Raw genomic sequence first — 27319 nt, 5'->3', positions numbered from 1 at the left:
CCCCGGGACCTGGGGGGGCCCTACGGAAACAGAGGGGGCTGGGCTGGAAACACCACAGAAACACTGGGGACAGCTGGGAGCCGGCCCCGTGTAAACACTGCAGGCTGCACACCGCACACAAACACCGGGGAGGCCCTGGAGCCCCTTTCAGGCGCCGCCGCCCCCGGTGCCCCCCATCTTTAAGGGCGACCCTACAAAAACACCGCGGTGCCCGCCCGCCCCCCCCAACATGGCGGCGCCCGCAGGGGCCACGCGCTCCGCCTGCCGCGTTACCGCGCGCTGATTGGCTGAGCGCCGGCGGCATTCTGGCGGCTGATTGGTCAGGGAAGGATCACGTGACCGGAAGAGCGGCGGCGGCTCAGGCCGGGCGGTTGCCGGGGCAACGGGGGCGGGGCCAAGGGGGCAGCGCGGTCACGTGAGCAGGGTCGGGGCCGGCGGCTTCCGGGGGGATCCGGGGTAAGGGGCCCTTACTGGGGTTACTGGGAGGGACTGGGGGTAACGGGGCCCTTACTGGGGTTACTGGGAGGGACTGGGGGTAACGGGGCCCTTACCGGGGTTACTGGGAGGGACTGGGGGTAACGGGCCCTTACCGGGGTTACTGGGAGGGACTGGGGGTAACGGGGCCCTTACCGGGGTTACTGGGAGGGACTGGGGGTAACGGGGCCTTACTGGGGTTACTGGGAGGGACTGGGGGTAACGGGGCCTTACTGGGGTTACTGGGAGGGACTGGGGGTAAGGGGGCCTTACTGGGGTTACTGGGAGGGATCCGGGCCCTTACTGGGGTTACTGGGAGGGACTGGGGGTAACGGGGCCTTACTGGGGTTACTGGGAGGGACTGGGGCCCTTACTGGGGTTACTGGGAGGGACTGGGGGTAACGGGGCCCTTACTGGGGTTACTGGGAGGGACTGGGGGTAACGGGCCCTTACCGGGGTTACTGGGAGGGACTGGGGGTAACGGGGCCCTTACTGGGGTTACTGGGAGGGACTGGGGGTAACGGGGCCTTACTGGGGTTACTGGGAGGGACTGGGGGATCCGGGCCCTTACTGGGGTTACTGGGAGGGACTGGGGGTAACGGGGCCCTTACTGGGGTTACTGGGAGGGACTGGGGCCCTTACTGGGGTTACTGGGAGGGACTGGGGGTAACGGGCCCTTACCGGGGTTACTGGGAGGGACTGGGGGTAACGGGCCCTTACCGGGGTTACTGGGAGGGACTGGGGGTAACGGGGCCTTACTGGGGTTACTGGGAGGGACTGGGGGTAAGGGGGCCTTACTGGGGTTACTGGGAGGGATCCGGGCCCTTACTGGGGTTACTGGGAGGGACTGGGGGTAACGGGGCCTTACTGGGGTTACTGGGAGGGACTGGGGCCCTTACTGGGGTTACTGGGAGGGACTGGGGGTAACGGGGCCCTTACTGGGGTTACTGGGAGGGACTGGGGGTAACGGGCCCTTACCGGGGTTACTGGGAGGGACTGGGGGTAACGGGGCCCTTACTGGGGTTACTGGGAGGGACTGGGGGTAACGGGGCCTTACTGGGGTTACTGGGAGGGACTGGGGGATCCGGGCCCTTACTGGGGTTACTGGGAGGGACTGGGGGTAACGGGGCCCTTACTGGGGTTACTGGGAGGGACTGGGGGTAATGGGGCCTTACTGGGGTTACTGGGAGGGACTGGGGCCCTTACTGGGGTTACTGGGAGGGATCCGGGGTAAGGGGCCTTACTGGGGTTACTGGGAGGGACTGGGGGTAACGGGGCCCTTACTGGGGTTACTGGGAGGGACTGGGGCCCTTACTGGGGTTACTGGGAGGGACTGGGGGTAACGGGCCCTTACCGGGGTTACTGGGAGGGACTGGGGGTAACGGGGCCCTTACTGGGGTTACTGGGAGGGACTGGGGGTAAGGGGGCCTTACTGGGGTTACTGGGAGGGATCCGGGCCCTTACTGGGGTTACTGGGAGGGACTGGGGGTAACGGGGCCTTACTGGGGTTACTGGGAGGGACTGGGGCCCTTACTGGGGTTACTGGGAGGGACTGGGGGTAACGGGGCCTTACTGGGGTTACTGGGAGGGACTGGGGGTAACGGGGCCCTTACTGGGGTTACTAGGAGGGACTGGGGGTAACGGGGCCTTACTGGGGTTACTGGGAGGGATCCGGGCCCTTACTGGGGTTACTGGGAGGGACTGGGGGTAACGGGCCTTTACTGGGGTTACTGGGAGGGACTGGGGCCCTTACTGGGGTTACTGGGAGGGACTGGGGGTAACGGGCCCTTACTGGGGTTACTGGGAGGGACTGGGGGTAACGGGGCCCTTACTGGGGTTACTGGGAGGGACTGGGGCCCTTACTGGGGTTACTGGGAGGGACTGGGGGTAACGGGCCCTTACCGGGGTTACTGGGAGGGACTGGGGGTAACGGGGCCCTTACTGGGGTTACTGGGAGGGACTGGGGGTAACGGGGCCTTACTGGGGTTACTGGGAGGGATCCGGGCCCTTACTGGGGTTACTGGGAGGGACTGGGGGTAACGGGGCCTTACTGGGGTTACTGGGAGGGACTGGGGCCCTTACTGGGGTTACTGGGAGGGACTGGGGGTAACGGGGCCTTACTGGGGTTACTGGGAGGGACTAGGGGTAATGGGGCCTTACTGGGGTTACTGGGAGGGATCCGGGGTAAGGGGCCTTACTGGGGTTACTGGGAGGGACTGGGGCCCTTACTGGGGTTACTGGGAGGGATCCGGGCCCTTACTGGGGTTACTGGGAGGGATCCGGGATAACCGGGCCTTACTGGGGTTACTGGGAGGGATCCGAGCCCTTACTGGGGTTACTGGGAGGGATCCAGGACTCCAGGGGCCTCACTGGGGTTACTGGGAGGGATCCAGGCCCTTACTGGGGTTACTGGGAGGGACTGGGGGTAACGGGACCTTACTGGGGTTACTGGGAGGGATCCGGGGCTCCAGGGGGGTCTTTCAGGGGCCTCCGGCGTTTCCAGGGCTGTTCCTGGGGTGCTCCGGGGTTCTAAAGAATCTCGGGAGCGTTCTGGGGTTACCGGGGGGTGCCGGGGTCTCCGGGGTTACCGGGAGTTCTGCCGTGTGCGGGAGGATTCCGGACAGACCCCGGCGGTTCCCGGGGTGTTCCCTCGCCTCCGGGGGGGTCTGGGTGTCCCCGGGTGGGAGTTCCCCCGGTCCCGCCGGTCTCCGGGGTCACCAGGAGTTTCTGGGGGTTTCCGTGGGTTCTCAGCAGGTTCCGGAGCTGTCCCGGTGGGGATCCGAGCTCTCGGGGGTCTCCCGGCTTTCCAGGGGGTTCCGGGGACTGATCCCCCCTCCTGTGTCCCGTCGCCAGGGTGCCGGGAGTGTTCCCGGGAGGGTTCCCGGAGTGTTCCGGCACTGCCCGGTGCCCCCGCCGGGGCGATGCCGCTGCCCGTGGCCCTCCAGTCCCGCCTGGCCAAGCGGGGGCTGCTCAAGCACGTGGAGCCCGGTGAGAACGGCCGGGGGCGGGGCTGGGGGCGGGGCTGGGGGCGGGGCTGGGGGCTTTGGGGGCGGGGCTGGGGCGGTGGGGGCGGGGCTGGGGCTTTGGGGGCGGGGCTGGGGCGGTGGGGGCGGGGCTGGGGGCTTTGGGGGCGGGGCTGGGGCGGTGGGGGCGGGGCTGGGGCGGTGGGGGCGGGGCTGGGGGCTTTGGGGGCGGGGCTGGGGCGGTGGGGGCGGGGCTGGGGCATTGTGGGCGGGGCTGTGCGGTGGGGGCGGGGCTGGGGCGGTGGGCGGGGCTGGGGCATTGTGGGCGGGGCTGTGCGGTGGGGGCGGGGCTGGGGGCTTTGGGGGCGTGGCTGGGGGCTTTGGGGGTGGGGCTGTGCGGTGGGGGCGGGGCTGGGGGCTTTGGGGGCGGGGCTGGGGCGGTGGGGGCGGGGCTGTGCAGTGGGGGCTGGGGTGGGGGCTGTGGGGGCGGGGCTGGGGGCTTGGTGGCGGGGCTGGGGCGTGGCTGGGGGCTTTGGGGGCGGGGCTGTGCGGTGGGGGCTGGGGTGGAGGCTGTGGGGGCGGGGCTGTGCGGTGGGGGCGTGGCCTGGGTGCACCCCGAGTTTGGGGTGGGGGTGGGGGTTAGGGGCTGTGGGCGGGACTCTGGGCTGTGGGTGGGGCTATGGGGTGGGCGGGGTTAGTGGCACAGGGCGGGGCTCGCATGCCGGCCCCACCCCAGATCACTGCAAAGGCCTGGCTGGGTGTGGCTGGGGCGGGGTTAGGGGCAGCGGGTGGGGCTGTGGGTGCGGGTGGGGCTGGGGCTGTGGGCAGTGTGGGGGCCGTGGGTGTGGCTGGGCAGTGTGGGGCTGTGGGCAGTGGGTGTGGCAGTGGGTGTGGCAGTGGGTGTGGCAGTGTTGGGGCTGTGGGCAGTGGCTGTGGCAGTGAGTGTGGCAGTGGCAGTGAGTGTGGCAGTGGGTGTGGCTGTGGGCAGTGGGTTTGGGCAGTGGGCAGTGGCTGTGGCAGTGGGTGTGGGTTTGGGCAGTGTTGGGGCAGTGGGTGTGGCGGTGGGCAGTGGCTGTGGGTGTGGGCAGTGGGTCTGGCAGTGGGTGTGGGTGTGGGCAGTGGGTGTGGCAGTGGCTGTGGCTGTGGCAGTGGGTTTGGGCAGTGGGTGTGGCAGTGGGTGTGGCACTGGGTTTGGGCAGTGGGTGTGGGTGTGGCCGTTGGCGGGACCAGTCTGATGGCCCCGCGCAGAGCCCGAGGAGGAGATCATCGCTGAGGATTACGACGACGCCCACGTGGATTACGAGGCCTCGAGGCTCGAGGGGCTGATCCCACCCTGGTACAAAGTCATCGACCCCACCTGGTGAGACCCCTCCCGCCTCCTGCTGGGACCCCTCCCCCACCGATGGGCTGCAGGGACCCCCCCGGTGTTACAGGGGCTGCAGGAACCCCCCCCGGTGTTACAGGGGCTGCAGGGACCCCCCCTCGGTGTTACAGGGGCTGCAGGGACCCCCCCCAGTGTTACAGGGGCTGCAGGGACCCCCCCTCGGTGTTACAGGGGCTGCAGTGACCCCCCCGGTGTTACAGGGGCTGCAGTGACCCCCCCGGTGTTACAGGGGCTGCAGGGACCCCCCCATGCGCTGCAGAGACCCTTTGCAGCTGCTGTAGGGCTGGAGAGATCCCCCTGTAAGGCCGCTATTGGGACCTTGCTCAGGGCTCTAGGGACAGCACAGGTGCTGCCCAGCCTCTCTGGTTGTGCCCAGCCTCTCTGGTGTTGTCCAGCCTCTCTGGTGCTGCCCAGCCTCTCTGGTGCCTGTAGGGCCCCTGCTCAGGTGTTATGGGGCCGTGGGGATTCTCCAGGCGCCTTTCCCGGGTGCTGTTGGGTCCCTCTCCCGGTGTCTGGTGGCTGTGCACACCCTCTGCAGGTACTGCAGGGGTAGGGTTACACGTTCAGGCTCTATAGGGACCCTTGGCAGCTGCTGCAGAGCGTATGGAGGTCTTTGTCAGGTACTATGGGGGCTATAGGGACCCTCTCTGGGGTCTCTAGGATCTGTAGGAGCCCTCCCCAGGGTCTCTAAGGGCCCTGCCTGGGGTCTGTAGGGCCCCTCTCATTCCCTGTGGGGACTGTGCGACTCCACCCCAGGCTCTATAGGGCCTCTCCCTGGGGTCTATAGGGGCTGTAGGGCCCCTCCCAGGGTCCTTATGGCCCCCCCCAGCCCGCTGCTCCTCCCCACAGCGGGCTGCCCTACTACTGGAACGTGGAGACCGACCTGGTGTCGTGGCTGTCCCCCAACGACCCCAACTCCGTCATCACCAAACCTGCCAAGAGGCTCAAGGGCAACCCGGGTGAGTCTAGGAGGGGGCCCCAAAACCCTGAGGGGGGATTTTGGGCCTTTGCCCCTCCCTAAACCCTGGGTGCCCCCCCAGAGCCTGAGGAACCCCCCGAGAGGGGCCACGAGAAGGAGGAGCCGCCGCGGGAGCGCCGCTTCCACCGGCGCGAGGAGCTGGCGCCGTACCCCAAGAGCAAGAAAGGTGGGTGGGGGGTCCCCCGGGATTTTGGGGGCTCCGAGCGTTCCAGGGGTTGCCACACCCCAAAGCAGGGCTGCACTGACCCCCCTGTGCCCCCCCAGGCGGCCGCAAGGACGAGGAGCTGGACCCCATGGACCCCAGCGCTTACTCGGACGCGCCCCGGTACGGGAGGGGAGAAAGGCTGGGGGTTATCGGGGTGCCCCGAGTTTTGGGGGACCCTCAGTGACCCCCCTCGTGCTGTCACGGCAGGGGAACGTGGTCCACGGGGCTGCCCAAACGTAACGAGGCCAAGACCGGAGCGGACACGACGGCGGCCGGGCCCCTGTTCCAGCAGCGGCCGTACCCCAGCCCCGGGGCCGTGCTCCGCGCCAACGCCGAGGCCTCGCGCGGCAAGGACTGAGCCCCGAAACACAGGACCCCCCCAAAATGTCCCCATCTCCTCCAGGAACCCCCAAACCCCAGGGGTTCCCCCAGGATCCCCCAAGCCTGAGGGGATTCCCTCAAACCCCAGGGAACGTTTCAACCCTGCCAAACATCAAGGGGTCCCCCAAATTGCCGGGAACGCCCCCCAAACCTCAGGGGCTCCCCCAAGCTTCCCAGGACCCCCAGAGCCCAAAGGGATCCTCTCAAATCCCCCTCCAAGCCACGCCCCAAACCACCCCCACATCCCCCCCAAACCATCCCCAACCCCCACAGGACCCCCAAAAACCCAGGGGTGCCCCAAATCCCCCAGGATCCTCCCAAAACCCTCCCCAACTTCCAGGACCTCTCACAAACCCCAAGAGGCCCCTCAAGGCCAGGGGGTCCCCCCAAGCCCCCCTGGACGCCCCTCCTTTTGTTGCAATAAAGCCCCGCAGCCCCCAGGGCGTGGAATGGGTTGTTGGGGGTTTTATTGGGGTGTCGCACACCTGTGTGCAGGGGGAGGGTCCGGGGGGCTGCAGCCCAGCAGGGCTGGGCCTCGCACACACCCTCGGGGGGCTCAGTGCAGCTCGGGGGTCCTCGAACACCCCCCGAGGGTCCGTGCACACCCGTGGGGGGCTCAGCACCCCCTGAGGGTCCATGCACACCCGTGGGGGGCTCAGCACCCCCCGAGGGTCCGTGCACACCCGTGGGGGGCTCAGCGCACCCCAAGGGTCCATGCACACACCCCGAGGGTCCATGCACACCCCCTGAGGGTCCGTGCACACCCGTGGGGGGCTCAGCACACCCCGAGGGTCCGTGCACACCCCCCAAAGGTCCTTGAACACCCCCCGAGGGTCCATGCACACCCATGGGGGGCTCAGCGCACCCCGAGGGTCCGTGCACACACCCCGAGGGTCCATGCACACCCCCTGAGGGTCCTTGAACACCCGTGGGGGGCTCAGCACACCCCGAGGGTCCTTGCAGGAGTTTTCAGTCCAAGAGACTGAGCCGGTGCAGCTCCTCGCAGGCGGCTCCTTCCCCCTCGGCTCCTTCCCCCTCGGCTCCTTCCCCCTCGGCTCCTTCCCCCTCGCAGGCGGCTCCTTCCCCCTCGGCTCCTTCCCCCTCGGCTCCTTCCCCCTCGCACGCGGCTCCTCGCACGCTCGGCTCCTCCCGGGGGGCTCCTTGCACACCCAGCGGGGTCCCCACGCCGGGGTCCCGCAGCTCCAGCTCCTCCCCCTCCTCCCCCTGCGGGGGTCCCCGGGCCCCCCCCCGGCGCAGCCGACAGGCCTGGGCGTAGGGGGGGGCGATGGGCGGGGCTGGGGGGGGCACGTAGGTGTAGGGCCTGGCTGGGTCCAGCTGTGGGGAGAGGGGCTCCCAGTACGGCCCAGTCCTTCCCGGTAGAGCCCAGTGCTTCCCAGTATGGCTCAGTGCCCCCCTGAACCCACCAAAAGTAAGTAGGGAATTCCACCGGGACCCCACTGCCCTCCCAGTATGTCCCCGTGCCTTCCCAGTATATCCCAGTGCTGCCCCATACCCACAAGCACCAGGCAAAAACTTACCCCAGTTCCTCCCAGTCCATCCTGATCAGCTCCAAGGGCTCCCCCAGTCTCTCCCAGTGCTCCCAGTCCCTCCCAGTCCATCCTGATCAGCTCCAAGGGCTCCCCCAGTCTCTCCCAGTGCTCCCAGTCCCTCCCAGTCAGCTCTAGGGGCTCCCCCAGTCTCTCCCAGTGCTCCCAGTCCCTCCCTGTCAGCTCTAGGGGCTCCCCCAGTCCCTCCCAGTGCTCCCAGTGCCCCCAGTACCTGCAGGGGGTAGGTGCGGTCGGGGTCGTAGGCGCTCAGATCCCCGCAGGCCACAAAGGGGACAATGACACGGGAGGGACCCGAGAGCTGGGACAGGGCCAGGCCTGGGGGGTGGAATTAGGGGGCTGGGGGGGCACCCCAAATCCTCACGGGTCCCAACCCCCCCAAACTTCCCCAGGGACCCCTCCCAATAGCCCTCAGAGACCCCCAAATCCTTCCAAGGACCCCACAAAACACCCCAAAGGGCCTCCCAATGATTCCCAGAGACCCCCAGAGGAACCCCTCAAAATGTCCCCAGAGACCTCCCAGTGGTCTCCATGGACCCCAAAATCCCTCCCAGAGACATCCCAATGACCCCCAGACACCCCAAAATCCTGCCAGGAACCCTCAGAATTCCTGCAGGGACCCCTGGAAATGCCCCCAGTGACCCCCCAATAGCCCTCAGAGACCCCCAACTGCCCCGGGGACCCCCCAGCCCCCTCGGGGCCCCTTACCCGCGTCGGGGTCGAGCAGGGGGTTGTCCATGGTGGGCACGAAGCCCTCGGGGGGGCTGTAGCCACGGCACACAACGAAAGCCTCTGCAAAAAGTGGGGATTGGGGGGGTCCCCCAAACTCAGGGGGGTCTCCCCAAAGCTGAGGGGGGTCCCCAGTTTTTGGGGAGGGGTCTCACCGATGCTGGAGTTGCGGCTGCTGCGGGGTTTGGCGCAGGTGACGTCGGGGAAGAAGAGGCGCAGTTGGGAGTAGAGCAGGGTCACGTCCTTGCCCCGGAAAATCTGGGGGGGCAGGGGCGTTAGGACCCCCTTTGTGGGGTCGGGGGAGCCCCAGACCCCCCTCATTTTGGGAGGATCCCCTCACGGACTCGCCTTAGCCACGAAGGTGCCGCCTTTCTTCAAGACGTGGGTGGTGATGTTCAGTGCCTAGAGCGGGGGAGACCCCCCAAAAGGGGGATTTGGGGGAACTGGGGGGGGTTTCAATGTTCCCTCAGGGCTTCGGGGGTCCCCAGGAGGTTGTGGGGGGGGTCAGGGGGGTTTCAATGTTCCCTCAGGGCTTTGGGGGTCCCCAGGAGGTTGTGGGGGGAGTCGGGGGGGTTTAACCCCACTTACTGCCAGCAGCAGCTGAGCCTGGATGTACTCGTCCAGGTCGTGCAGCCCCGTCACTGTGGGGAAATTTGGGGCTCAGGGGGGGCTCAGGGGGGCTCAGGTGCCCCCCCAGGCTCCAGCCCCCCCAAACTCACCGTCAGGGGCCCCGTCACAGACCACCAGGTCAGCCGGGTGCCCCTCGAAGTGGCGCTGGATCTCCTGGGCTGTGGAGGCCTGGGGGGCCAAGGGGGAAATGGGGTTTGGGGGTGGAATTTGGGGGTCTGGGGGTACCTTGGGGAGGGAAAATGGCACCTGAGGGAGCCCCTGGGGGGAAGAATTTGGGTCTGGGGGTCCTGGGGCTGGGGGGGCCCTGGGGAGGGGAAGAGGGTCAGGGTGGGAAATGGGGATCAGGGGTGTTCTGGGTGGGGGGAGAAAAACGGGGTCAGGGGGTGTCTGCGGGGTGATTTGGGGTCTGGGGGTAGGAAAGGGGCCTGGGGCAGGGATTTGGGGTCAGGGGGGCCCAGGGGGAGGGAAAAAGAGGATCAGGGGTTCCCCAGGGGGAGAATATGGAGCTTGAGGGGAGCCCAGGGAATCTGGGGGTGCCCCAGGGAGCTTCAGGTTTAGGGAGGGTCCGTGGGGGTGGGGGGGGGTGGTCCCCACCTTGGTGATGTCCCCCTGGATCTGCAGCCCCCCAGGACGGGGGCTTTGGGGGGGCTTGGGGGGCCATGGAGGCTTTGGGGCTCCAGGGGGTTCTGGGGGGGGTCCCCACCTTGGTGATGTCCCCCTGGATCTGCAGCACCCCCGGGAGCGGCGCCATGGCCTGGAGATCCACGGCCACCACCTGTGCTGGGGACCCCTCGGAGCCCCTGGGGGGGCGTCAGGAGGGGCTGTCCCCCCCTGGGCCCCTCCCCCAGACCCCCAGTGCCCCCCCGGGCCCTCAGGGAACCCCTGGGGGACATCAGGACATCGACCCCTCCCGCAGACTGCACCCCTGGGACCCCCAAACAACCCTCCCTGAGCCCCCCCACTTCCAAACCGGGGTTCCCAGTCCTCCCAGTTCACCAAATGGGCACTGCCAGTTCACTCAGACCCCAGACCAGCATTCCCAGTCTCCCCAGCTGAGACCCCCAGTCCTCCCAGTCCCCAACCTATGACCCCCCCCAAACCGGTACCCCAAGACCCTCCAGTGTAGGACTCTCAGTCCCTCCAGCCCCCCAACCAGGAACCCCAGTTCCCCCCAGTTCCTCCCAGTCCCTCCAGTCCCCAGACTGGGACTCCAGTCCCCCCAGTGCCCCCAGTCCCACCTGAGGTGCCGACTCAGCACTTGGCTCCAGCTCCCAGGGGCGGCACAAAGATCCACAGCCCGACGGACCCCTGGGCCCCAGTGCTCCCAGTTACAACAGTGCTCCCAGTTACACCAGTGCTCCCAATTACCCCAGTGCTCCCAGTTACCCCAGTGCTCCCAATTACCCCAGTGCTCCCAGTTACACCAGTGCTCCCGGGCCCCAGTGCTCCCAGTTACACCAGTGCTCCCAGTTACACCAGTGCTCCCGGGCCCCAGTGCTCCCAGTTACACCAGTGCTCCCAATTACCCCAGTGCTCCCAGTTACACCAGTGCTCCCGGGCCCCAGTGCTCCCGAGCCCCAGTGCTCCCAGTCACTCCAGTGCTCCCAGTCACTCCAGTGCTCCCAGTCACTCCAGTGCTCTCAGTTACCCCAGTGCTCTCAGTTACCCCAGTGCTCCCAGTTACACCAGTGCTCCCAATTACCCCAGTGCTCCCAGTTACACCAATGCTCCTGGGCCCCAGTGCTCCCAGTTACCCCAGTGCTCCCAGTTACCCCAGTGCTCGCAGTCACCCCCAGCACTCCCAGTGCCTCCCCCAGCACTGCCCCCAGTGCTCCCAGTGCCGCCAGTACCCTGGAAGAGCTGGAAGCGCTGGTCGAGCTGCAGCAGTTTGAAGGCGCTGCGGGCTCTCCAGCCGCCCTCCTTGGCCAGCCTGTAGTAAATGTCGCGCTTGTCCTTGGAGGAGCGGCCCATGGCGACCCCGCACGGCCTGCTGGCAACAAGCCCTGCTCACGTGGGGGGCACCCACAGCCCCCAGCCCACACCCAGGGCTCGGGGGGGGGCACCCACGCGCCACTTGTGATGTTGTAACCTCCACAGAGTTGTTTATTCGTGTGCCCCGCTATTTATTTATAGGTTCGATGGTTTATTTGTAGGTCCTACTGCAAACAAGCCACTGTTTATATGGGGGAGCACACAAAAACGGGGGGTCCCAGGGAGATCCTGTGGCTCCAACCCACACCCACGGGTTATGGGGGGGTTCCCACGGCCTGTTCACACCCCTACAAACCCTTTAAATCACATCAGTTTAGGTCGTCTCATTTTTACAGGTCCTACATTGAAACCCTCCCTACAAACCCTCACTGAGCCACTGCGCATGCGCTGTCCCGGCGTTCCCGCCCCTGGCGCGCGGCCGGCGCACGCGCAGCCCCGCCCACCCCGGCGCGCGCGGTTTCCCCCCCCCTCCCCTTTACAACCTCCCCCCCTCGCCCTCGCCGCTCCCTCCCGCTCGCCGCGGTACCGGAACGCTCCCGGGAAGGACCGCGGAGGAAACGCAGGAGGAAGGAGGAACGGACGCGGCGGGAGCGGTGAGAGCGGAGCGGCGGCGGCGGCGGCGGCTGAGGCGGGCGGCGGGTGTAGTGCGCGTGCGCCTGGCGGGAAGCGTGAGGGGAGGGCTCCTTTTCGCACCGCGCATGCGCGGGGCGGGAATTGCGTGTGGGTTTCCCGCCTTTTTCTTTGAGGGGAGGGGGGATTTTTGCGCCCCTTTTTCGCTGCGCGACGCAGGAGCCGTGAGGGGTGGAGGGGTTTCCTCCCCTTTTCGGTGAGGGGAGGGGGAGTTTCCCTCCCTTTTCCATGAGGAGAGGGGGGAGGGTTTCCTTTCCTTTTTCCATGGGCAAAGGGGGGTTTCCCGCCCTTTTTCCATGAGAGGAGAGGATTTCCCACCTTTTCTCACCAGGCGGGAATGGTGAGGGGCGGGGGCTTTCCGGCCATTTTTCCGTGAGTGGAGGAGGGGTGTTCCTGCTCCTTTGTCTGTGTGGTGAGGGCGTTTCCCACCCTTCCTTACCAGGCGGGAACGCTGAGGGGAGGTTTCCCGCCTTTTTTCGTGAGGGGAGGGGTTTCCCGCCACGCGGGGCACGCTGGGAGCTGTAGTCTGTGGGGTTTGGGGGTACATTTTGGGGCGCCGGGACAAGTCCTTCAGGATCTGTAGGCACCCCCCAACAGGCTGTTGTCACGACAGAGCCACCGGAACCGGTAATGCAGTAATAAAAAACCTTTATTTCCCAATATATTGCCCCAAAAAGCCTCCCGTGGGCTGGGGGACGGGGGGAACACCCCAAAAACGGAGGTACCCCAGAAACTGAGGCGGGCACCCCAAAACCCGTGAGGGGCAAGGGCACCTTTAAACCTGAGGGGAGGTCTCCCCAGGGGGAAACTGAGGCACGGGCGGTTCAAGGCACTTGCGAAGGTGTTTTGGGGAGGGGCAACCCCTGAGGAACCTCCAGATCTACCCCTGTCCCCCCCCCACCCCCGGGGGGACCCAGGCGTCGGGACCCCTCAATAATTTAAGGCTGGGGGTCCCCCTGCGGGGGGGGAGATCTGGGGAGGTCTCTGGGTTGTTGGGTTGTTCAGGCACCGTCTGGGGACTCTGAAGGGGAGACAAAGTGGGGGGATTAGTTACACCCCCAGGGACCCCCAAACCCTCGGGGGATCTTCAACCCCCCCGGATTTCCCCCTCCACAGGGCAGCGACTCCCTCCCAGTGTTTCCAGTTCTCCACTATGTGTTCCGCCCATTCCATCAGTAGGGCTGCCCTCCCTTTCCCAGTGCTCCCAGTTACCCCCATGGGTCATCTCCCCCACTCCCAGTGCTCCCAGCTCTCCCCTACTGGTCCTTCCCAGTGCTCCCAGTACCCTCCCACAGGGCAGCAACCCCTCCCCAGTGCTCCCACTTCCCCCGTAGGTTAGGAACCCCCTTCCCAGTGCTCCCAGTACACACCAGTGGGGGCGGCGGTGTGGCCCTGCCGTGTGGGTAGGGTGATGTAGGCGTCGTATCCCAGAAGGATCCCAGCCAGGATCCCGAACACCTGATGGGTAGAGGGGGTCAGAGACACCCAAACTCCCCCTGTACCCCACCCCCCCCACCCCATCCAGGAGCCAGAACACCTGGGGGGCAGGGGGATCAGAGACCCCCAGACCCCTCCTTTGTGCCCTAACCCCCTACACCCACAAAGATCCCCCTTATCCAGGAGCCCAAACACCTGGGAGGGGTCAGAGACCCCTCAAACCCCCCCTAAGCCCCTCCCTACACCCTGGTCAGGAGCCCAAACACCCGAGGGGGGTGAGAGATCCCCCAACCCGGCCCCCCCAAATCCCCGCTCACCCCTCCCGCGATGCCGGCGCCGTCCCGGTGGCCGACGATGACGATGAGGGAGGTGATGAGGAAGAGCACAGCCCCGATGACGCAGCGCGTGAAGTCCTGGGGGGCACAGATGGGACCTCTCAGACACCCCCAAACCTTCTGGGGACCCCCGACCTCCAGGGATTCCCCCTAGCGACCCCCAAACTCTTTGGGGACCCCCAACCCCCAGGGACACTCACTCAGCCACTCCAGGACCTCCCAACCTTCCCCCCGGCCCCTCCAAACCCCTCTCAGCCCCCCCAAACACCTCTAATCCACTCCCAGCGTCCCCCAAGCCCTGCCAGGGCCCCCTCAGATCCTCTCCCTCCTCCCCCCAAACACCCCCAGTCCTCAAATTCCCTCTCAGCTTTCCCAAACCTCATCCTAAATCACTCCCCATGACCTCCAAGCCATATTAGGAGTCCCCCAAACCTCTCCCCAGCCCAAGAACCCCCAAACCTCCTCTCAGCCCCCCCAGATGTCCCCCAAACCTCCTCTCAGCTTTCCCAAACCCCCTCTAATCCCCCCCCAGTGCCCACCAGACTCCCCCAGTGCCCCCCGACTCACGGTCCAGCCCCAGTGCAGCAGGGGCAGCCGGGGGGGCAGGCGGCAGCCCCAGGCCAGCAGCACCAGCGCGGCAAACACCAGCTCCACCGCGGCCAGCCCCGCGTAGCCCGAGCGCGACGCCCCAAAGCAGATCAGGGTCAGCAGGCACAGGATCTGCGGGTACAGGGACATATGGGATCCATACGGCCCGGGGGGCACCCTCTGAACCCTCCCCATAAACCCCACAGAGGCCCCCCATACACTGACATACACCCCATTAGGCACCCCCAGCACGGCGGGGTCAGCAGGCACCGCCCTCACGGGGGCCCCTCATGGAATGTCCGTGGTGTGCCCTATAGACCTGCTGCACTCCAGGTACCCTGGGCTACCTAGAGACCCTCCGTGGCGAGTTCAGAGACCCCTCTTAGCAGTGCCCAATTATGACTGCTAAGGGAATGCCTACAGCATCCCTTATAGCGGCCCCTGTATAGATCCTGACCGTCATCCTATAGGGCCCTAGAAGTTCTGGGCCGTCACCTAAAGACTCTTTTGCACTGCTGTGGGGTCACCTACAGCTGGCCCGTAGCGCCCCCAATAGGCCACCGTGGGGTCTGGGCGGACCCGCCCCCATAGCAGCCCCTTTAGGCCCCCAAGGGCCACTATGGGCTCCCCATAGAAGCCCCCCCGCCCCTGGAGCGCCCCCTGCAGGGCCCCCATGGAGCCCCCCACCCTGGAGCACCCCCTGCAGGGCCCCCATGGAGCCCCCCACCCTGGAGCACCCCCTGCAGGGTCCCTATGGAGCCCCCCCACCCCTGGAGCGCCCCCTGCAGGGCCCCCATGGAGCCCCCCGCCCCTGGAGCGCCCCCTGCAGGGTCCCCATGGAGCCCCCCCGCCCCTGGAGCGCCCCCTGCAGGGTCCCCATGGAGCCCCCCCGCCCCTGGAGCGCCCCCTGCAGGGCCCCCATGGCGCCCCCCGCCCCTGGAGCGCCCCCTGCAGGGCCCCCATGGCGCCCCTCGGCCCCGCCCCCGCGTGGGCGCCGGGACAGCAGCGCCGCTGTGGGAGCGCCGGGGCGGGGCCGTCTCCCGGCAACGGTCGCCATGGAAACGGCACAACAGTGCCCACCCCACCCCCGCCTTTCAAGGGGCGATGGCGTGGGTGGGGCCCGCCGGGCTGGGGGCTCTTAAAGGGGCAGAGGCTGGAGTCCCTTAAAGGGGCCGCGCCCGCCGTGACGCGGCGAGCGCCGCCCGGGCTGGCGCAATAACGGCTGGCACGGCGGGCCCGGGCGCCGCCCGAACCCCCCCGGGACGGGACGCAGACATCCGGGCTCCCTCCCCGCTTTCGCACCAGGGCGCCCGGGCCCCGCCCTTTCTCACCTTCCCTGCCCTGCCCCACCCCCCGTTCCGCCAGGGCGTTGCCCCTCCACGCGCCTGAAACGGGACCGGGAGGCGCGGGGGAAGCGGATGCCGGTGCTCTCCCACGGCAGAGGGGACGCTGCTGCGGGGGGTGCCGGCCCCCACGGACACCCGGGCCCCTCACTCCACGTGTTAGCGGCAAGCCGAGCACCCCGAGAGCCGGGCATCCCCCCGGAGGGGACCCCGGTGTCCCGGTGCCCCCCCCAAAATGGGGACCGAGCTGTCACGGTATCCCCCACCCCCTTCAAAATAGGGACCCAGGCATTCTACTGACGCCCAAAATTGGGATCCCGGCATCCCACTACTCCACCCCTTCACTAAAATAGGGGACCCACGTGTCGTGCTGCCCCCCCCAGACCCCCCCAAATTGGGGATCCAGGTATCCTGCTGTCCCCCTCCCAGAAACGGCGATTCCAGACATGCTGCTCCACCCCCAACGCAGGGACCCAGGCATCCTCCTGCCCCCCCCCGAATGGGCACCCAGGCGTGCACCTCCCCACCCCCCAAAAAAGCGGGAGCCGAGTCATCCTGCCCCCTCCGAACAGGGACAGTGGCACGCCAATCCTCCCCCCGCCCCAAGCAGGAGCCGGATATGTCCCGGTGTGTCCCCCCGGGGGGGTACCCCGCCCCCCCGGTGCCCACCTCCGCTGGCTTCCCCAGCCCCCGGGCTGCCCCCACCCCGGCTGCCCCCACCCCGGCTGCCCCCGGTGTCTCACGATCTCGCCGATGAGCACCAGCCCCTTGCGGGTGCGGCTGAAGGCGAGGCAGGTGCTGGGGCAGCTCTGGGACCCGCTGGACTCCATGGCGGGACCGGGCGGCACCGAACGGGCGGCGCCGGGGGCGGGGGGGGGAACGGGGAGGGGGGGGGGGGGAACTGGCACGGCGCGGGGGCGGGGCCTGGCGGCGCGCGCCGGCACGCGATTGGCTGGCGGGGGGCCGAGGGGCGGGGCCGGGCGGTGGGGAAATCCCTATTAGGGATGGAGACGGGGGGAGCCCCGGGGGCGGGGCCGCCGTCACGTGACTGGGCGGCGGGAGGGGGGAACCCCGGTGAGGGTCCCGGGGGCGGGGCTTGGAGCGGGGGAAGCCCCGGGAGTAGCGACGAGGGGGTCCCGGGGGCGGGGCTTGGAGCGGGGGAAGCCCCGGGAGTAGCGACGAGGGGGTCCCGGGGGGCGGGGCTTGGAGCGGGGGAAGCCCCGGGAGTAGCGACGAGGGGGTCCCGGGGGGCGGGGCTTGGAGCGGGGGAAGCCCCGGGAGTAGCGACGAGGGGGTCCCGGGGGGCGGGGCTTGGAGCGGGGGAAGCCCCGGGAGTAGCGACGAGGGGGTCCCGGGGGGCGGGGCTTGGAGCGGGGGAAGCCCCTGACGGCGGCGGGAGGGGGTCCCCGAGGGGCGGGGCTTTGAGGGGGCAGGGCCTGAGGGTTCTGGAATTGGGGGTCGCTGTGGGTCTCTAACGGGGTTTGGGGAGCCCTAGAGGAGCCTGTGGGGGTCCCTGGAGGGCTTGGGAGGATCTGGAGAGATCCAGAGGAGCCTGGGGCAGGGTGGGGGTCCCTGGGGAGGTTGGGGGTCTCTGGGGGTCCCCAGGACTGGTTGGGGGTCCCCAAGGCCTTTTCTTCCCCCGGGGCCGTTGGGCCTCTCTCGGTTTTGGGGTGACTCAGCCGGATGTGGGCAGCGCCGTGCCCGCCGGATGCCGGGGATGGAAAGAACAGGGGGGTCCTCGCGGGAAATGACTCGGGGAGGCACCAGGGGGGTCCCCAGCTTTATTGAACACCCCCAAAAGTGAGGAGGGGGACAACGTCTCCGTGCGACCCCCAGAACGTGGGGAGGGGGCATTGCATAGCTTGAAGGGCGCCCCCGCCAAAATGGGGGCACCAAAATCACCCCCCCGGGATGGGGGGGGGGGGTCCCCCAAAGCACCAAAAAGTGGGGTGCGTGGGGGGAGCACCTCGCTCTGACGTCGCCTTCCATTTGGAGGGGCTCCGGGGGGCAATCAGGGGTGCGGCCCCTCCCCGGGGGGGTTTAGGGGTGCAGCCCCCCCACGAGGCAGAAGCAGGGCTCCCCCCGCGGGGAGCTGCCCACGCACAGCCGCAGCACCCCCCGCGCCCGCGGGTTTGGGGGGGCCCCTGGGGGGGGAAAAGGGGGGGCGTCACTTCATGTGGGGGTGGGGCAGGACCCCCCGCCCCTCCCCCCGAGCCGGGCAGGGGCAGCACGGGGGGCTGGGGGGGGTTCCGGGCTGTGCCATTCTTTCTGCGCGGGGGAGGGGCACTGGGGGTATCTTACTGAGCTGGGGGGGCAGTGGACTGTACCACCTGGTTTTGGGGGTGTTTGGGGGGGCCCTAGGCTGTACCACTGCGCTGGCAGGGGGGTGTGATCTGTACAAATGCATTTCAGGGGGTGCCGGGGTGTCCCCGTGACTTGGGGGGGGGGCTGGGATGTGTCGCTCAGGGGCGTTCCCACCCCGTCCCAGTGAACTCGGGGGATCCTGCCCTGTCTCCGTTGAGCTGGGGGGGCCCCGTCGGGGCGCTGGGGGTGCCGGGGGTGCCGGGGGTGCCGGGGGTGGGGGTCTCACCGTGGGGGCGGCGCAGCAGCAGGCGCAGGCGGCTGCCCCCACCCCGGATCCGGGCCAGCGCCTGCGCGTGGCTCATCCCGGCCGTGGGGGCCCCGTTGATGGCCAAGAGCTCGTCACTGACCTGCCCTCCCCGGGAGGGACACCCAAAAGTTATAGACCCCCACGACCCCCCCAGACTCCTCACAACCCTCCAAAGACCCCCATTGCTCCCCACCAGAGACCCCATATTACCCCAAAACCACCTCCCCCACCCCCCAGCCACACCCAGGACCCCCATGAACCCCCCCCGGTTGCCCCCAGGACCTCCACAGCTGCCCCAAGCCCCCCCAGCTCCTGACAGAATCCCCCCAAGACCTCACTGCACCCCGATCCCATACAGCCCCCCAGCCCCTATTGCTCCCCTCTCCCCACTTCCCCCATAGCCCCTTTTGCCCCCAGACCCCCATTTCCTCCCCCAGGACCCCCGTGGCCCCCCAAGGCCCCCCCGTACCTGGATGCAGCCGCAGCGCTGGGCCGGGCCCCCCTCGCGCAGCCCCCGCACGAAAACCCCGGCGGGGCCCCCCCGGAGGCTGAACCCGAAGCCCCCCGGGCCCCGGGGCAGCTCCACTGTGAACGGGGCGGGGTCCTGGGCCCCCAGTACGCACCAGTTACACACCAGTACACACCAGTAACACACCAGTAATACTAGTCACCTCCCTGGGCTGCGGGGCAGTTTTCCTGATCCTCCCAGTAACACACCAGTACACACCAGTAACACACCAGTCACCTCCCTGGGCTGCGGGGCAGTTTTCCTGATCCTCCCAGTAACACACCAGTAACACACCAGTAACACCAGTCACCTCCCTGGGCTGCGGGGCAGTTTTCCTGATCCTCCCAGTAACACACCAGTAATACCAGTCACCTCTCTGGGCTGCGGGGCAGTTTCCTGATCCCCCCAGTTACACACCAGTACACACCAGTAACACCTCACCAGCCGCAGGGCAGCTCCACTGCGAACCGGGAGGAGGGTACTGACCACACCCAGTACACACCAGTAACACACCAGTAATACCAGTCACCTCCCTGGGCTGCGGGGCAGTTTTCCTGATCCTCCCAGTAACACACCAGTACACACCAGTAACACACCAGTCACCTCCCTGGGCTGCAGGGCAGTTTCCTGATCCCCCCAGTTACACACCAGTACACACCAGTAACACCCCCCTGGCTGCAGGGCAGCTCCACTGCGAACAGGGAGGAGGGGGAGGGGCGTTCCCGTGGCCCCAGTATACACCAGTTACATACCAGTAAACCCCCCAGGGTGACGAGGCAGCTGCATCCCCGCCCTCCCTCCCATCCCATTCCCTCCCAGTGTTCCCAGTATCCTTCCCAGTTCCCTCCCAGTGCTCCCAGTCCGTACCTGTGGCCAGGCCAGGCTGTACCCCGGCCCCCTCCCGGTGCTGCTGGGACTCCCCAGGTCCTCATCTGGGGCAGAGAGAGGGGTGGGCTCAGCGCTCCCAGTATCGCCCAGTATACCCGAGTAGCCACCGAGTGCTCCCCAGTCCCCTCCCACTGTCACCTGTCCCCATCCCACTGCTCCCAGTGCCATCAGCCCCCATCCCAGTGCCCTCCCTGGGACCTCCCAGTGTGCCCAGTCCCCCTCCCAGTGCCCTCCCAGTGCCCCCTGGCACCTCCCAGTGTGCCCAGTCCCCCTCCCAGTGCCCCCTGGCACCTCCCAGTGTGCCCAGTCCCCCTCCCAGTGCCTTCCCAGTGCCCTCCCTGAGACCTCCTAGTCTGCCCAGTCCCCCTCCCAGTGCCTTCCCAGTGCCCCCTGGGACCTCCCAGTGCCCTCCCAGTGCTCCCAGTGCCCCCAGTACCAGTGGGCAGCAGGTCCCGGGGTTCAGGGCCCACGAAGCTGGTGGCAGCCACAGGCTCAGGGGGGGCCCCAGGGCCTGGGAGGGGGGACACACTGCACCAGTGCTCCCAGTGCCCCCCCAGTGCTCCCAATTCCCATGCCAGTCCTTCCCAGTGCATCCCAGTGTCTCCACTTTACCTCCCAGTCCTTCCCAGTATGCCTTAATCCCCCCAGTCCCTCAAATCCCCCTCCCAGTACCCCCAATTCCCATGCCAGTCCTTCCCAGTGCATCCCAGTACCCTTCCCAGTGCATCCCAGTGTCCGCACTCTACCTCCCAGTCCTTCCCAGTATACCTTAATCCTCTCAGTCCCTCAAATCCCCCTCCCAGTGCCCCCCGAACCCTGCCCCGTTCCTTTCCACTGCCCCCAGTCCTCCCCCCAGTCCCTCTCCCAGTGCTCCCACTGCTCTCAGTCACCCCCACAATGCCCCCAGTCCCTCCCAGTGTCCCCAGTCCTCCCCCCAGTCCCTCTCCCAGTGCTCCCACTGCTCTCAGTCACCCCCACAATGCCCCCAGTCCCTCCCAGTGTCCCCAGTCCTCCCCCCAGTCCCTCTCCCAGTGCTCCCACTGCTCTCAGTCGCCCCCACAATGCCCCCAGTGCTCCCAGTCCTCCCCCCAGTCGCTCTCCCAGTCCCTCCCAGTGCTCCCAGTCCGGACGCACCCAGGCTCCGCAGCAGCAGCAGCAGGTCCCCGTCGCGGGGCTGGATGTGGGGGGCTCCCCGCCGCCCCCAGGGTGGGGGGGGGCTCGGGGCAGGGGGCGGCGGCGGGGGGGGGCGGCTGTAGCGCAGGACACAGGAGCCCCCCACCACCACCACCACGCTCACTGGGAGGGGGGACCCCGAGTCAGGGCCCCCCCAAAACTCGGGGACCCCCCCAGGGGAGATGGTGACCCCCCCAAAGGACACAGACCCCCCCCCAAAGGTTGGGGACACCCCTGGGGAGATGGGGACCCCCCCAAAGGACACAGACCCCCCCCAAAGGTCGGGGACACCCCTGGGGGATGGGGGACACCGCAGGTCGGGGACCCCCCTTGGGGATGAGACCCCTCAAAGATCTTTGCCCCCCCCAGGGGTTGGGGACACCCCCAAATTCTGCCCCCCCCCCTTCCCCACTCACCGCTGGGCCCCGGCGGTGCCTCCGGGGGTGGCATCGGGGCTTGGGCCCCCCCCGGGCTGCGGGGGGGCTACGCCTGGGGGGCACCAGTGCTCCCAGTAACCTCCCAGTGCCGTTTGTATCTCACCCACTTCCCTCCCGGTGCCCTCCCCAGCTGCTCCAGTTCCCTCCCGGTTTGCCCCACATCATCCCAGTTCCCCCACAGTGCTCCCAGTGTCCCCCTCCGTGCTCCCCATATCCTCTCCCAGTGCCCCCCCCAAGCTCTCCCAGTATCCTCCAGCCCCCTCCCAGTGCTCCCAGTCCAGCCCGCACCATCCCAGTTCCGCCACAGACCTCCCAGTACCCCCCCCCACTGCCGCAGTATCTACCCAGTCCCCCCCGGCATTCCCAGTATGCCCCCAATGCTCCCAGGATCCTCCCAGCTACCCCCCAGTACTCCCAGTATCCCCAGAACAGTGCTGGTATTCTTCCAGTTTCTCCCCAGTGCTCCCAACATCACCTCTAGCGCTCCCAGTATCCCCCCAATAGCCCCAGCATCCTCCCAGTTCCTCCCGAGTTCCCAGCATCCCAGTGATGCTCCCGGCATCCTCCCAGCACTCCCAGTATGCCCCCAATGCTCCCCGTGTCCTCCCAGTTCTCCCCCTCAGTGCCCCCAGCATCCCCCCAGTGCTCCCGGTTCACCCCACGCCGCCACGGTGCCCCCACAGTCCTTCCAGTAACCCCCCAGCTCCTTCCCAGCGCCTCCCAGGCTTCCCCAGTGCTCCCAGTCCGCCCCACCCCATCCCAGTGCCCCCAGTCCCTCCCCCTCCCCTCGGGTACCGCCGCGGGGTCGCCACGGCAACGGGCGCGAGGCCGGCGGGCGCGAGCGGCGGAGGGACGGGCTGACGGACGCGCGGCTCCGCCAATCAGCGGCCGTGGCACGCGTAGAAGGGGCGGGACAAGCAGGGGCGGTGGCACCGATAGGCGGGCGGCTCCACCAATCAGCGGCCGCAACGATTGCCGGTCGGTGGGCGGGAACGCGCGGCAAAGGCTGCTGGGAGTTGTAGTCCGCCTCAACCACCTCTTTCTCCCACAGGGCCCCGCGGCGGAAGATGGCGGCGGGCGATGGCGCGGCGGCGGCCGAGGGCACCGCGGGGCCGGGGCCGGTGTCGTTCGCGTTCAGCCGCAGGGCGGAGCGGCGGCGGCCGCTGCCCGCGGGACCCTGCGCCGAGCCCGGTGCCGGCGGCGACACCGACAGCGACACCGATTTCCTGACGGCGGTGGAGGACCGGGAGTTGCTCAGGTGGGCGGGGGAGGAGGCGCGGTTTAGAGATGGCTCTCGCCCGTCAAGGCTCGCGGCCGGTCACGGGGCTGCCCTCACAGCGCCCGGGGGCGCGGCTGGCAGCGCGCGCCCGTAAAAGGTGGGGCAGGGCGTGGCTCAGGTGAGCAGGGGGCGTGGCCTCAGCAGAGCGAGGCTCAGGTGGGGCCGTCCCGGTGCGGTTAATGAGGGGGCGTGGCCAGAGCGGCGTTAATTGTCCCTTGGGGCGGGGCTCCGTGTCCGGTTTCCCATTAAAGGCGTCAGGGGGCGTGGCTTAAGGCGGGTGCTGTCCATCAAGGGTCCCGGTGAGGGCGGGGCTGCCGAGGGGGCGGGGCTTTGTTGGGCGGGGCTTTGTTGGGCGGGGCTTAGGCTGCGTTCCAAATATGTCGGGGCGTGGCCTCACACGTGCAGCTGCTGGGGACGGGGCTTTTTGGGGCGGGGCTTTTTGGGGGCGGGGCCTCTGGCCGGGAGCGACCCTTTGTTCAGAGAAGGCCTGGTCTGGTTGTGGGCGCGGCTAACTCTGGTCCCGCCCCCAGCACGCGGCCAGCCCCGCCCCCCAAAAAGGAGCTGGTGATCCCCCTGATCCCCCCCCACCGCTGGAGGAACCCGGAGCCCCCCCGCGCCGACACAGGCCCCGCCCCCGCCGCTGGCCACGCCCCTGCTTCTGACTCCACCCCCAACACAGACCCCACCCCCTCCGGGACCCCCCCGGACCCCCCCTCGGTGGAGGCTCAGGCAGTGCAGGAGCTGCTGCAGGGTGAGTTCGGGGGGTCCTGGGGTGTTCTGGGGACCCGGTTGAGCCCCCTGGGCCCCCCCTGACTCCCTGCACCCCACAGAGGCACGGCAGAGCCAGGAGCAGCCCAACGGGGCCTCGGGACCCCCCATCTCCATCCCCCTGCAGCTGCCGGACAAGGACATCGCCACGGGGCCACAGCCGGTGAGGGACCCCCCAAACATCCCCCAGGACCCCCAGAGTGACCCCTTCCCCAAGTCCTGGCACCCTCCGAGTGACCTCCTCATCCCGGGGCCTGCAGAACTCCCCTGGGGATCCCCAAATCCTTCCCAGGGCCCCTCCAACCACCTTTTCCCCTGTGGTTCCCTCCCCAGCCCCATAAGTGCCCCTTAGGCCCCCCCAAGTGCCCCCCCCAGCCCCAAACCCCCCCTGCTCTCCCCAGACCGCCCAGGACTACGAGGCCGTGCCTGTGGGGCAGTTCGGGCTGGCCATGCTGCGGGGGATGGGCTGGAGCCAGGGCCAGGGCATCGGGCGCACCTTCCCCAGGTGAGTGGGGGCACCCCAGAACCGCGGGGACACCCCTGAACCCCCCAAAGCCGGGGGGGACTGTGAGGGGGGGACGACACCTGAAGCCCCCCTGAGCCCCCTGAAGATGGGCGCATGGGCTGGAGCCAGGGCTGAGGCATTGGGGGCACCTGCCCCAGGTGGGGGAGGGACCCCAAACTGGTGGGGGCCACCCTGGAACCACTGAAACCCCCCCAAAAGCTGGGGGGGATCCCTGGACATGCCAGCCCTGGGGGAGACAGGCTTCAAGGGGAAGCCTTGGGGTGCCACAGCCCCCTGTCCCCCTCCCAGGGTGGTTTCTGTGATGCCCTGATCCTCTCCTCTCTTTTCCTGATAATTTTGGGGTCCCCTGACCCCCCAGGGCTGGTTCTAGGGACCCCTGAACTCCCCGAGGGTGGATTTTGGGGTGCCCTGACCCTGCTTTCCCCCCGCAGGGTGGTGACCCCCCTGGAGCACCGGCCGCGCCCGCGGGGGCTGGGCCTGGGCGCTGAGGCAGCTCCCCCGGGCACCCCCAAACCTGGGGAGCCTTCCCAGGGGGGCCCGGCCGTGGGGGACCCCGTGCGCATCGAGGCCGGGCCCCACCGCGGCGTGGAGGGCAAGGTGAGACCAGTGCAGACCAGTGCAAACCAGTATGGGGCACTGGGGGGCACCGGGGGCAAACTGGGGGTGTTGGGGTGGGGGGGGCAGGGGAGGCCAGGGAGGGACCGAGGGGGGCACTGGGGGTGCTGACACCCCCCCACTTCTCCCAGTATGCCCAGTATGGCACTGGGGGGGGCTCTGGGTGAGATACTGGGAGGTGCTGGGTGGATACTGGGGGTAACTGAGGCAGGACTGAGGGTGTGATGGGGGTAATCGGTGCTGGGGAGTAACTGGGAGGCACTGGGAGGGTGACTGGGGTTACTGGGAGGCACTGGGAGGGTGACTGGGGTTACTGGGAGGCTGCTGGGAGGTACCGGGGGCTACTGGAGTTTGGTTACTGGGAGGTGACTGGTGGCTGACTGGTGTTACTGGGGGGTGACTGGAAAACCTTTGGATGTCATTGGGGGTAAGCGGGAGCCTACTGGGAGGTAACTGGGCTAACTGGGCCCCCAGGTGGAGGCGCTGGACCCCGAGACTGGGCGGGCACTGGTGCGGCTCCAGCTGGGGGGGCAGGTGGTGGCCGTGAACCAGCACGGGCTGCGCCCAGTCAGCACTGGTGAGTGTCCCAGTATGGACCAGTAACCCCCATGCCCCTCCCCATCATCCCCAGTAACCCCCAGGTCAGTCAGCCCAGCCTGTGCCTGATTTGTACTGGTGAGTGTCCCAGTTTGGACCAGTACATCCCAGTAATCTTCCCCCTTATGTAGTTTAACTCCCCCCGTACTCTGCAGACCAGTGTGAGCCCAGTCTGCACTGGGAGCCTCTCCGTAAGCCCCAGTGTCACCCAGTAACCTCCCAGGGTGTCCCAGTAGCTCCCAGTGCCTCCCAGTAACACCTCAGAACAGCCCAGTAAGCCTCAGTGCCTCCCACTACTTCCCAGTTTCCCTCCAGTAACCTCCCAATCCTCCCCAGTCCCTCCCAGTTTCCCACAGAATCCCCTCCCAGGGCACCCCCAGCCCTCTCCCAGTGCCTCCCAGTACCTTCCAGTTCCCCACAGGTGCCTCTGGCCACCCCCCTCAGAAGGGGACGGAGGAGGGGGCGCAGGGCGGGGCCCCCCCATGGGGGGGGGGCGAAGCGGAAGGAGCCCCCCGAAAAGGAGAGGTGAGGGGGGGCTTTGGGGGGGGACTCTCATTTTGGGGGGGTCCTTAGGGGGGTGTGACTGACCCCTGGGGAGCTTGGGGGGCTTTGGGGGGCCCCCAGCATTCGGGGGGCCCCCTGACCCCTGGGGGGCTTTGGGGAGGGGGCTTGGGGGGGTCTGACCATTGGGGACCTTTGGGGGGTCTCTGGGGGGGGTCTCTGACCCCTGAGGGGCTCTGGGGGACCCCGGCCCCCCCCGACTGTCCTGGTGCCCCCCAGGTGTGCGAAGCAGGCGCGGGGGGCCCCCCCTGCCCCCCCCCATTGGCTGCGCAGGGACCTGCGGGTGCGCTGCGTGGACAGGGCCTTCCGGGGCGGCCGCTACTACAACTGCAAGGTGGGAACGCGCCCGGGGACCCCAAAACCGCCCCCAGAACCCCCCCGACCCTGGAATCACACCCCAAAACCTCCTTTGGAGCCACAAAATCACCCCCGGGACACCCAAAACCCCCCCAGGGGCACCCCGGAAATCCCTATGGGACACCACATTCCTCCTGCGGAACGCCAAAGCCCCCCAGGGGCCCCTGGAAACACCCTGGGACCCCCAAAAACCACCCTGGGACCCCCAAAAGCACTTTTGGAGACATCACCCCCCACTGCCAGGGACCCCCAAAGTCCCCATGGCCCCCCCCAAGATCCCCTGAGGGCTCCCCAGGGTTGGGGGGGTGGGTCCCTGCCCCCCAAAATCAGCCCCGGGGGGGCTCCCTGCCCCCAAAAGCCCCCCCTGGGGCACCTCTGGGTGGGATTTGGGGGTCCTGACCCCCTGCCCCCCCCCAGATGCAGATCGAGGACCTGCTGGCCCCCGACACCTGCGTGTGCCGCACCGATGACGGGCGCCTGGTGGAAGGTGAGACCCCGCCCCGAGGGGAATTCGGGGGGTCCTGACCCTCCCTGAGCGCCCCCGACCCCATCTGAAGCCCCCTGACCCCCACAACCCTCTTGAACCCCTAAAATCACCCTGATCTCCCTGACCCCCCATGCTCCCCCGACCCCTCTGAGCCCCACAACGCCCCCTCCCCTGGCCCCCGACACCTCTGGCCCCCCCAAACCTGCGTCTCCTGACCCCCCATAACCCCCCACCTCCCGCTCCCCATTGCACCCCAGCCCCTGTGACCCCCCAAACGCTCCCTCCCCACACCCACCAATGCCCTGGAGCCCCGGAACGCCCCGAGTGCCCCCAGCCCCCCCCCACCGCTCCGCTGGCCCCCGGAGCCCCCCTGCCCTGCCCCCTCTGACCCCCCCAGGCCTGCGGGAGGCCTCTCTGGAGACGGTGGTGCCCCGGGGCAGCTCGGACCGCGTCATGGTGGTGCTGGGGGAGCACGCGGGGAAGGTGAGCGCGACCCCTGCCCCGAGCCCCCTCCCCACATGACCCCTGAGCCCCCCCTGATCCCCCCAATTCCCGCAGGTGGGGCAGATCCTGGAGCGGGAGCCGGAGCGCGGGCGGGCGCTGGTGCAGCTGGGCCGGGACGCGGTGCTGCCGCTGCCCTACGACTCCATCTGCCATTACCTGGGGGGGGGCGACGACGACTGAGACCCCTCCCCAAAACCTCCCGCCAGCTTCCAACATGGCCGCCGCGGCTTCAGGGCAATAAAACCTGTTCGAATGAGCAGCGGCTGCCGCGGTTGTTTTTGCACCCCGCGGTAGTTGTTGACAGGAGGGAGACCCTCCGCCCCTGGTGAGCTCGGAGCCCCCCCGATGCCCTCCGAGCCGCCGCGGTGCCGGT

General features: G+C 68.2%; 5 protein-coding genes across 6 annotated transcripts; 2 read left to right on the top strand and 3 right to left on the bottom strand.

The window, feature by feature from the left end:
* The first annotated feature begins 427 nt into the window (after positions 1-427).
* Positions 428-6836, top strand: PQBP1 (polyglutamine binding protein 1). The gene is made up of 7 exons (XM_068998158.1): positions 428-456; positions 3226-3462; positions 4686-4797; positions 5671-5780; positions 5862-5966; positions 6065-6125; positions 6213-6836. The coding sequence occupies exons 2-7, from the start codon at positions 3396-3398 to the stop codon at positions 6361-6363; spliced, it is 606 nt and encodes a 201-aa protein (XP_068854259.1). The 5' UTR covers positions 428-456; positions 3226-3395; the 3' UTR covers positions 6364-6836.
* On the bottom strand, positions 6837-11912 carry FTSJ1 (FtsJ RNA 2'-O-methyltransferase 1). The gene is made up of 11 exons (XM_068998157.1): positions 11829-11912; positions 11161-11297; positions 10549-10618; positions 10014-10110; positions 9400-9478; positions 9269-9321; positions 9029-9082; positions 8836-8938; positions 8660-8743; positions 8166-8269; positions 6837-7721 (listed from the first exon to the last, which is right to left on the bottom strand). Exons 2-11 carry the CDS (start codon positions 11279-11281, stop codon positions 7356-7358), a joined length of 1131 nt encoding a protein of 376 aa, XP_068854258.1. The 5' UTR covers positions 11282-11297; positions 11829-11912; the 3' UTR covers positions 6837-7355.
* Positions 11853-27202, top strand: GPKOW (G-patch domain and KOW motifs). Its single transcript, XM_068998156.1, is given in 13 exon segments — positions 11853-11895; positions 22304-22510; positions 23062-23282; positions 23362-23462; positions 23701-23804; positions 24257-24422; positions 24915-25017; positions 25459-25523; positions 25525-25562; positions 25818-25932; positions 26373-26442; positions 26840-26925; positions 27001-27202. Coding segments are annotated over 12 exon segments (1386 nt in total). The 5' UTR covers positions 11853-11895; positions 22304-22319; the 3' UTR covers positions 27127-27202.
* Positions 12564-16501, bottom strand: PLP2 (proteolipid protein 2). The gene is made up of 5 exons (XM_068998186.1): positions 16379-16501; positions 14272-14424; positions 13687-13782; positions 13303-13390; positions 12564-12953 (listed from the first exon to the last, which is right to left on the bottom strand). The coding sequence occupies exons 1-5, from the start codon at positions 16463-16465 to the stop codon at positions 12934-12936; spliced, it is 444 nt and encodes a 147-aa protein (XP_068854287.1). The 5' UTR covers positions 16466-16501; the 3' UTR covers positions 12564-12933.
* Positions 17393-22123, bottom strand: MAGIX (MAGI family member, X-linked). 2 transcript variants are annotated; one of them, XM_068998195.1, is made up of 8 exons: positions 22048-22123; positions 21232-21304; positions 20777-20938; positions 20079-20153; positions 19622-19686; positions 18716-18850; positions 18226-18346; positions 17393-17779 (listed from the first exon to the last, which is right to left on the bottom strand). In XM_068998195.1, the coding sequence occupies exons 2-8, from the start codon at positions 21263-21265 to the stop codon at positions 17676-17678; spliced, it is 696 nt and encodes a 231-aa protein (XP_068854296.1). In that variant the 5' UTR covers positions 21266-21304; positions 22048-22123; the 3' UTR covers positions 17393-17675. The 2 variants fall into 2 exon arrangements, with proteins under 2 accessions (XP_068854296.1, XP_068854297.1); XM_068998196.1 differs by lacking the exon at positions 20777-20938.
* Positions 27203-27319: the final 117 nt, after the last annotated feature.

The sequence above is a fragment of the Aphelocoma coerulescens genome, chromosome 31 (genome assembly GCF_041296385.1).
Source record: "Aphelocoma coerulescens isolate FSJ_1873_10779 chromosome 31, UR_Acoe_1.0, whole genome shotgun sequence".
In the NCBI taxonomy this organism is placed as follows: Eukaryota; Metazoa; Chordata; class Aves; order Passeriformes; family Corvidae; genus Aphelocoma; species Aphelocoma coerulescens.
This window is presented reverse-complemented; position numbering and strand designations above follow the sequence as displayed.